The following is a 10,318-nucleotide window of genomic DNA, read 5'->3' as shown; positions in this document are numbered from 1 at the left end:
GCATCTTAGAAGGAAGTACGTAGGTCTGAATAGGCCGAAAAGCGAATATTTGGCCAAGGAACACCTATAACGATGTATTTTTTATCGTCTTTTATTGGACTTTTTCCGCACGTCTTAAATACAATCTATAAAAGCTAAAAAATTAAACAATCAAAGTTGAATTGAGAACGCACATAAGAATATAGGTAAGTTTTTAGAAAGACACAACTAATCATCAGCATCTTGGAAGTAGTAGATAAATCAGAAAAGGCCGAAGCCCTTCGCTATCTTGACTAGTACTTTCCTTTGAATGCTTCTAAGAGTCTTAGATTGGACTTAATATACTTACTTAATATACTCTTCAGCCCAAATTGGCGCAGCGTCCGTGAGAATCGGGAGAAGTGAACCTTTTTTGTATATATATAGTTTCAACAGATCGCTTCCCAACCTAGTGGACCATCGAAGTTTCCTATCAAAGATAACGCCAAGACATTTTAGTTTATCTATTTCTTGTAGTAATTCACCCCAAAAATAGACTTTTATGGTATGGTAACACGCCTTCTTGTGATCGACAGAACTTTACTTTTATCGATATTAAAAAAAAGATTCTGTTTGCATGCCCATTTCTCCAGAAGATATAAACTTTTGTTAGCTGCTGTTTCTGCTTCATACTGGGACTTTCTGATCTCACTAATAATAGATCATCAGCAACAGGTACTCTAGCCTTCTTAATACCGGGTCATGCATTATTAACCAGAACTTGATCAGAAAAAGTCTTCAGCATGATCCATGAGGGTAGTCGATTTGTTGTTTTTAGAAAATCTTCATGTTTAAAAAATAATATTTTTCTAAATTGTGTAAGTTGTTAGGAAAGTGGACTTCAGTAGTATATGAATTCAGAATTTTTTCGAACTCATGCATTTATCTCATCGTTTAGCGACGTACTGCTTTGTCGTGCTGTTGCAATTTTGGGCGTCCACTAGGGGGAAAAAAAACAGTATCACCCACTTATCTTTTAATTTTGCTATTACATAACCTGTATGTAATTGTTGAAATGAACTAAGATTGAAGAAATTGGGGGAGGGGTTGCTGCATCTTCCTCTAACATGCGTCCAGCAGTTGAACTTCATTATACGGATTTTGATGGTAAGAACGATACTAACACCGAGCACTGAACCTTTTTGACTTAGTAGTCTTTTCCTAGTTCTTTAGTTCCTCAGTAAGTCCCCAGCTTTTTTAGAAGTACCTTACTGACAGTTATTTTTCCAGGGTCTTCTTTTCTCTAGCTTATGTTTCTATTCAGCGATTGCTTCGCAATTCGAAGTCGATAGTTTCTTCAGTTTCTTCCTCGTACAAATTGGGTCATCATTGAATATGCCCATGTTGTGTAGGTGTTTTTTCATATGCCAGTGATCTGTAGATGCTCTGTCATCAATCCACTGAGTTTTACCCTATCTAGACGCCAGTTTTGGACAGCGTTCTTTAAGCTTAAGTTAAAGAACAGAACCTGGCACAAAGCATTTCTATTCAGCTCAGAAGACAATGGAATAGGCCTGAAGTCGTTGACCACGGAACTCCGTATTTTTATCTATCCATTTATTCGTACATATTTTGCTACCACAGCGGTTCTGACTCCCGTCTTACTCATTGGAATTTTATGGATAGTAATGTTAAAAAAATGTAATATAAAATTAACTTTCAATTAATTAAGGTTTTTAGTTGAGATAGAAAAGTCAGTGTCACGAGCGGGATTCGAACCCAAGACCTTCGGCTAGATACGCCGCTACTCTACCACTTGAGCTATCGTGTTTTCGATCCACTCGGACACCTTTTGATTGGGTCAAAGGTGGAATTAAGATGGGAAGTTAGTGTCCGAGTGGATCGAAGTCACGATAGCTCAAGTGGTAGAGTAGCGGCGTATCTAGCCGAAGGTCGTGGGTTCGAATCCCACTCGTGACACTGACTTTTTTATCTCAACTAAAAACCTTAATTAATTGAAAGATATTAATTGGTCAAGCGGACCACGAAAACTAGTCAATATAAAATTTTATACGTTGCCCTTCTGTATACTTATTTGTTTCGAATTAATTTAAGATTTTTTCCTTTTAGAGTCGTAAGGGTTTTCTCCTTTTGTACTTGAAAATGTCCGAGGTCTGATAATTGTTTTACTGAAAATATTAGTTTCTTTAATAAAGTAGAATTCTTTTATTAAGTCAAATGGTATCAAGGTCAAGAATGGCTTTCCTAGGTACCTTAGCCTTTTCCTAATTCCTCCAGATATTCGATACTGGTCAACTGTAATAGGCCCATTTTTTTTATGAGGTATTTTATTGAATGTTAAACTAACGATGTTAAGTTACTGAATACTGTCGATAAAACCTCCTATAAAGAATAATATCAGACCGATTTACTTTTCGTATTGATAAAAATTATTATGTTATAAACGTTTCATAAAATGATTAACAAAGAAAAAAACACAAAAAATTAAACTGTAGTTCTTTTGACGAACAAGGCAAAAAATTATCAACCGAGAGAATTATCATTATCCAATAAATTACATGATCTGTAATTTTCACTTTTCTAGAGACAAACACAATTATTGTTGGTCAATATTGACCAAATCGGCGGAATTATTAGATTTTCTTTTTATGTACATATACAAGTTATATATTATAACTAATAATAACTACGTGTTTATTTGTACAGACAAATGCAAGCTTGTCTTACGCTAACTAAGCACAACTGCATTTGTCTCCCTCTTAACCCGAGGCGATAAGCGAGCCAGGGAAAAATGTAAAACCAGTCTTTGAGCTTCTTTTGATACTTAAACAATTCACCGAGGGCATATCGTTGAATTTGTATCTATTTTTAAATAAAGTTGTTTTTAAAAAAGAAGAAACTCGGACTCGAAACATAACTTACATATATGAAACATTCTACTTCTTTTAGATTTTTAGTGTGATGACTGTGTGATTTACATTGTACATTACAACAACAACAACAAAAATTGCACTAATTTTAATTAACTTACGTTACGTAAAACTGAACCTACCCAAATAGATAAAAACTTTCCAATAGATATCCCGCGACAAGAGACACAGGGTTGATATTTTCTTTTAAACAGAGTTGTTACATTTTGGCATTTACAGAAAATAGCCTAGAACTTTATTAAATAAATACATGTAATACACTAATGATTTAAAACATTAAATATTTACCAAGCGATGCTATTCAGCAACGTTAAATACCATCAAAATCGTATTCTAATTTAAAAGTAAATTATGGAGAAAAAACGAACTGGACAGGAAATGGATCATGTGTCTAACTTATTGAATAAAACATTAACAACATAGTCCCCAATACACGAAGCATATATATTTTAAGTACGGTATTCTTGGCTGACAAGTGAATAAATAAAAATTAGAATAAGAACGGAATTAAGAACTAAAACAAACATAAAATTTCATGGTTGATTTTCTATTTTAGATAATTCTTGCGGTATGGATCTTATCTTTCTCAAATGAAAAAAATTGCCATGGGTTCATTTGATTTTTTCCGCACTAATTGAGCATTATCGTACAAAAATGCTTTATTTGAAAATCAGATAGTAGACACAGTTATATTCGCAGAGGAGAAAAGAAATAATTTAGAACAAAGTCTATGAGATGTTGAAATAAAAATATAAACGCCCTAAACCAGTTTAAGACTGATTTCAAGCGGTTGCGTGCAAACGGCAGAAAGCCCTGAGAAACCTCAGCAATTATTCAAAGGTCTACAAACCTGTGTTGGCTATCAGAAAGGACCTGATGAATCATAATGCAGTATCAGATTTTTGTGTTCAAACCATCAACAAATACTCTCAAAGAAAAAACCCGGAAACTCGAATTTTGATGTTTACTTCAAACTATATGTATTTTTTTATCGTTATAATAGCAACAAAATATTTATTTTAATGTAAACCAAATTAAACGAGATCAGAAATTCATGAGTTTTAATATAAATTATTTAATTATTCAGAAATCGTGAGATGCGGTCTGGTGGTTTCAGAAAAATATTTTCTTTATCGTGCCAACGTTTCGATCTTTATTGAGATCATCTTCAGGGCTCAAATTGTTTGTTTTCTGCGTAAGTTTGCCATTCTTGCGTGTCGTGTTGAGAGTGCCCAAAAAACAAACAGAAAACAAACACGTTGAGCTCTGAAGATGATCTCAATAAAGATCGAAACGTTGGCACGATAAAGAAAATGTTTTTCTGAAACCACCAGACCGCATCTCACGATTTCTGAATAATTATCTATTAACGGTCACTAATCACCACACATAAATTATTTAATTATGATGTTTTATGGGGCGTCGGTGGCCGCAAGGTTTAGTCTTTGACACGGCGCTCATCACTGTAAGGTAAAGGTCCCGGGTTCGAATCCAGCGGCCCTGCATTCGAACCCGAATACTTACAAATGGGCTTTTTTTCAAAAATACCGGCACCCTGAGGGTTTATATGACCTCTGCTGTTGTGAACCCTCGTAAAAAAAATATAAAAAAATTAAAAAAAAAAAATTATGTTTTCAAGGAAAAATCACCAGACACCGGAAAATCACTTAGTGATTCATTAAAATTTAACTAATAATAATAATAATTTTTTTAACCCTCAGGGTGCAGGTGTTTTTGAAAAAAAAAACCCATTTGTAAATATGTCTGGTTCGAATGCAAGGCTGCTGGATTTGAACCCGGGACCTTCACCTTACCGTGTGCGCCGTGTCAACGCCTAAACGCGGTCACCGACGCCCCTAACTAATAATTTATTACCTGGTTTCGCTCTTAATAACGCGTATTGCCTCCTTTAGCCAATGTGCAACTCGTCTCTTTATCCTGCCCTAGTGTGTAGTGTTGTATGGAATTCATGTCAGAAGAACGTGCTGGCTTATTCACTGTGGTAATCCCTACATCCTTCAAGTATTGGGTGACAGCTCGAGCTATTATCATTCAGAGACACAAAGTTGTCCCCAATAAACGGAACGAATGGGACTACAGCTCATTGTTCCTTACTGCAGTTAAAGATCCGTGCTGTATGATAGGCACTCAATTCGGTACGATCATGGACGTTGGTTCCACCCTATACCCTGCATACAAAGCTTCTTCACACTCGAACCTGTCATCTGCCACGTACTGGCACTGATCTGTGAAGAGAACAACGCAGCATTGTTCAAGTGTCCAAGCAGATGCTGATTTGCAAATATCCTCCTTTCTACCCGATGCCTCTCCAGTAGAAAAGAAACTGATGAGGATGTCTAGAGACTAGGCTATTCTCACGAAGCCTTCTGATGATTGCTTCAGAGTTTACCTTATATTACGGACCATTTGGAGTTGACTAAATATCAAGGAAGCCGTTAAATGACGGTTCCGTAGTGCGGTAAGAGCAATAAAATGATCATCTGTCTAGCCGTCGTCCATCGCGGTCTAGCTCAACTCAGTACTTCCGTTGGTGCTAAACCGCTCTATCCAGGATGGTAGAGCACATCACATACAGGGGCTATGTAATGCTTGATTTACATTTTGCCTATTAGCATGCCAGTTGTGGTACTTACTGGCAATGCCAGCACTGGCACCGACAGGACAAGCAGTAGCTGGTTACACGCTGCTAGGAACTGGCAACTTTTTGACTACGAACGCTTTTGACGGCGAAATAAAAATATTAAAAGACGAAAAAATTTCAACTTGAAAAAAAAAATTAATAATAATAATTAAACCAAGGGCCAATTTACAAGAAGTGGTGGCTACGTGTCCAATATTTTGGAGAGTAGAATCATCAAAAAATGTTTGGTCCAAATCCGTGACACACCAACCTGCTCGTCCCCTTGTTAGATTAGGTAATCGTATTTATTAAATGAATGACATTTTAATGACTTAGGATATTTTAATTATGTATGGTAGGGTTAAACATTACAGATAGAGGTAATAAAAATAGGAGTTAGATAAAACGTGATGAGCCGGTTATTAAAGTTTTATTATATTTACTATATAAGTAATAGTTGTCTAGTCCTGATCATGACGTTAGAATTATCATAAATTAATTTTTCGTACTCCCCTCCTTTTCTTTTTTTAATGTATTTGTATTATGTATTGTATTGTATGTATGTATATTTATGCCTATTTGAATTAGTTTCATTTTGTAGATATTTTGATAGGAAACTTTATATTTTCCTAGTGGTGATGCGAATAAAACAAATTTTCTTTTGGGGGGAAAAGTTGTGTATCTTTCAAATGAATATTAATGCTAAAAAGTTTAGTTATATAGTATTAAATTTGGTTTAGTTCAACTTAGAATAGATACTTCTTTCAATTAATTAATCTTTTTGTAAGGTATTGGTTGAAATGAAAAAGTTAGTGTCACGAGCGGGATTCGAACCCCTTCGGCTAAGCTCTACCACTTGAGCTATCGTGACTTTGATCCACTCGGACACCAACTTCCCACTTCAAAAGGTAAATTCAAATGGTAGGTTGAATTGGGAAGTTGGTGTCCGAGTGGAACAAAGTCACGATAGCTCAAGTGGTAAAGCAGCGGCGTATTTAGCCGAAGGTCGTAGGTTCGAATCCCGCTCGTGACACTAACTTTTTCCTTTCAACCAATACCTTACATAAAGATTAATTAATTGAAAAAAGTTATTTGGTCAATCGGACCACGAAATATAATGAAATTAGAATACTTTTTTATAAAATAAATTATACTATAAACCCTGGTTCAATTGAATTGTGGAGTAAAAAGTGAGTGTTTTCAAATGTTTATTCCTCAACTTTGATAATTTTTATTTAATGTTTTTACTGTTTGATATTTTCAACTGTGTTTAATGTATTGATTTTGTTCAGCCTTGTCTTCTGCCAAATATAACTCTCACCCTTCTACACGTTCGATGATAGTCTGCAGGAGTTCTCTTCAATCGTTCTTCGCCTAAAGATTCCAGCAGATGGTGTCATGTTTTTAATGTTCTTCCCCCTCTTGCTGTGTTCTTTCAAGGTTCTACCTCTACGTGTCATTTAACTCGATTCTACCGGCTGACTACTTTTTATTGTTTTTACTTTTAGTAGGGAGTTGGACTTCCACTGAGTACCATCTCTTAACGTTTCGTTGCTGTAGCTGCCGTCAGACATTTTGTCAAGTCATAGATCTTTGTTGAATTTGAACATTCTGTTTTACGATTTTTAAAGGTAATAAATTTTACTTCTAGTTTTATTTTAAAAACACTCAGTTTTTAATAAAAGAAAACTTTTTCATTAATTTACTAGGTCTGAAAATGGTGGTTAAAATCAAGGCAGGCCCAGTTGTGGACATCCTAGGAGATGAGATGACAAGAGTGATTTGGGATGTTATAAAGGAAAAATTAATTTTGCCTTTTGTTGATGTCGAATTGCATACTTATGATCTTGGCATTGAGAACAGGGATAAAACTGATGATAAGGTGACGGTGGAATGTGCTGAGGCAATTAAGAAGTACAACGTAGGGATCAAATGCGCCACGATCACCCCTGATGAGAAAAGGGTCGAGGAGTTTAAGCTAAAAAAAATGTGGAAGTCTCCCAACGGTACGATCAGGAATATCCTCGGCGGTACAGTATTCAGAGAGCCGATTATTTGCAAAAACATCCCGAAACTTGTTACTCCGTGGGAGAAGCCGATTATAATCGGCAGACATGCCCATGCAGATCAGTACAAAGCTACTGATTTCTTGGTGCCAGGCGCTGGGAAACTGACTCTCAGCTTCACTCCCGTTGGCGCTAAAGAGCCGACAATCGTAGAAACAGTACACAATTTCGAAGGTCCAGGAGTCACGATCGGTATGTACAATACTGACCAGTCAATAGAAGCGTTTGCGCATTCGTCATTTAAATACGCCCTGGTCAGAAAGTACCCTCTCTACCTCAGCACTAAAAACACAATTTTAAAGAAATACGATGGACGATTCAAAGACATATTTCAAGAAATTTATGAACAGAAGTACAAAGTGGATTTTGAAAAAAGTGGCATTTGGTACGAACACAGGTTGATTGATGATATGGTCGCCTATGCTTTAAAATCTGAAGGCGGTTTCATATGGTCATGTAAAAATTATGATGGTGATGTTCAGTCTGATTCTGTGGCACAAGGATTCGGCTCTCTCGGACTTATGACTTCAGTTCTTGTGTGTCCTGATGGTAAAACGATCGAGGCAGAAGCGGCTCACGGCACGGTGACTCGGCATTTCAGGTTCTACCAGCAAGGCAAAGAGACCTCGACCAACCCGATCGCTTCCATCTTCGCCTGGACTCAAGGCCTAGCCCACAGAGCAAAGCTTGACAAAAACCAAGAATTGGCCAATTTTGTAAAAGTGCTGGAAACCGTCTGTGTACAGACGATCGAATCCGGTTACATGACTAAAGATTTGGCCATTTGCATAAAAGGCATGAACAATGTTAAAAGGGAAGACTACCTCGAAACGTTTGCCTTTTTGGACAAATTAGCTGAAAATCTCAAAATCGCCTTGAAAGCCTGACTAACTTCTAAAATATAAAACAATAAAACCTGATACAGGACTGTCTTTAATTTTTGTACTTGTTTTTTAATAATATACAAGGCAAATCAAATAAATTGAGACACTAATAGAGTTATAATTTAATGTACGTACACAATAATATGTACAACATATAAAATAAATTTACATTATTTCTTTATAAAAAAATACAATTGTTTTTATTTATCCTGATCACTGGAAATAATTTAATTTTATTTGTCTCATACATATTTTTCTATCCGGTTAATGGATGGGTTATGTAAGTATTGATTATATCACTATGAGAGGAAAACCAGTTTACAAATGTAACCATTTATAAACGTAAATCAAATAAAAAAAAACTGGTTTTCAAGTTCATTGCAGTATTACACATAAAAATTTCTTTTTTGTAAAAAAAAGTTCTGTACATTAAAATCACAAAAATAGTGGGGGAGACAGATATTTACAAGAAAATTTACAACCAAGGATGCCATGCTGGATCCATTCTGCATAAATTATCGGGACTTTTAGCCGCATTCACAAGAGTGCCAACCTGGAAAAAGAAATGCTTTGAGTTTAATTTATGTGAGAAATGTTAATCAATTCCATTGTTAGACAATGTGCAATGTCACAAGGAACAAATAAAAAAATAACAATTTAAATAATTTTCACTGCATTACTGCTAATTTCAAGCACTATTGAAATTATTTTGAGCTGTACCATAAATTAAAAAAAAAATGTGAAAAGAAAAACAAATTAATATTGTGTAGAAAAATCTAGATTTTTTTTAATACACAATTATTTCATTGTTGAATTCTGTTATAAATTAAAATGTTTGCATGCAGCATGTTATAATTTACCTTGCTCTCAGTGCCGTCAAACTGAGCCAGGCTGTTTAAATGCTGAGTGATTGAATTTACAGCATGTGAGACCATGTTAATTATCAACTCTCCAGCCACGTCTGCTGGTGGCGATGTCAGATTTTCATGATCTTTTTCCTGCTTCTGAAAATCATACAAAAAAAAAATCAATGTAAAATATATTACCAATGATAAATGCATAATTAATCTTTTTAAAGGTATTTTTCAGGAACAGACAATCATTCAACATAATTTATTGAAGCAGTATCGATTTTGGGGGCACCAGCCTCTCTTCTTCCAACTCCTTTTATTTTTAAATTCCAAAATTGCTTCAATAAAATGACGTGTTGCGGTTGTATGTTCCTGAAAAACGCCTTAAAAAAGATCTTGAAATAAGCCAACAACAAGAAAGAAAGAAAAGCATAATATATAATAATTCATGCTTGTTTCCATTGTGTTTATTGTTAAATCAGTAAATTAGATAATCAAACAAGTAGAAAATATAACAATAGTTTATTTTGTAAACTATTATTCCCACTCAAATATATTTATCATTTGTATTCTTTTAATCCAATCTGATAACCTGAGATAACTTTAATGTTATGTAATCAAACAAGAGTAAATTGACTCCTGAGCCCTTGCGACTAAAAATAGATACTTTCTCTTAGATTCTTTTTATATTTGGAGAAAGTTTATGTTTAAGGATTCCTTTGAATCCTGGCCAAACAAATAAGAGAAAGTATATAAATGAACGTGTGGCATTCATTAAAAATTATGGACCTTTTAACAGGTGGTATATGAAGCGTATATCACCACTATAAAATCAAGAAGAAAATGACTTGGAGATATATAAACCAATCCATAACTGAAATGCAAAATTATTTTGTTTGAGTGTTTAACTTTGTTTTTAAAGCGTTAAAACAAGCACACTTGAAGATAAGATGAAAATAAATGTCAC

The 10,318-nt window shown here is 34.9% G+C and overlaps 2 protein-coding genes across 2 annotated transcripts in view; one reads left to right on the top strand and one right to left on the bottom strand.

Annotated features, from left to right (window-relative positions):
- The first annotated feature begins 6,988 nt into the window (after positions 1-6,988).
- On the top strand, positions 6,989-8,553 carry LOC106670101 (isocitrate dehydrogenase [NADP] cytoplasmic). Its single transcript, XM_014400118.1, has 2 exons — positions 6,989-7,181; positions 7,260-8,553. Exon 2 carries the CDS (start codon positions 7,268-7,270, stop codon positions 8,501-8,503), a length of 1,236 nt encoding a protein of 411 aa, XP_014255604.1. The 5' UTR covers positions 6,989-7,181; positions 7,260-7,267; the 3' UTR covers positions 8,504-8,553.
- Positions 8,554-8,602: 49 nt separating this feature from the next.
- LOC106670100 (transformation/transcription domain-associated protein) overlaps positions 8,603-10,318 on the bottom strand; it is a 39,962-nt gene continuing 38,246 nt past the window's right edge. Inside the window, exons 59-60 of the mRNA XM_014400116.2 lie at positions 9,361-9,504; positions 8,603-9,053 (exon numbers count right to left, since the gene is read on the bottom strand). Coding sequence (XP_014255602.1) covers positions 8,976-9,053; positions 9,361-9,504 — 222 coding nt within the window. The 3' untranslated portion in view covers positions 8,603-8,975. The remainder of the gene's footprint in view (positions 9,054-9,360; positions 9,505-10,318) is intronic.

Source organism: Cimex lectularius, unplaced genomic scaffold (genome assembly GCF_000648675.2).
Source record: "Cimex lectularius strain Harlan isolate CLEC.00 unplaced genomic scaffold, Clec_2.1 scaffold40, whole genome shotgun sequence".
Taxonomy (NCBI): domain Eukaryota; kingdom Metazoa; phylum Arthropoda; class Insecta; order Hemiptera; family Cimicidae; genus Cimex; species Cimex lectularius.
This window is presented reverse-complemented; position numbering and strand designations above follow the sequence as displayed.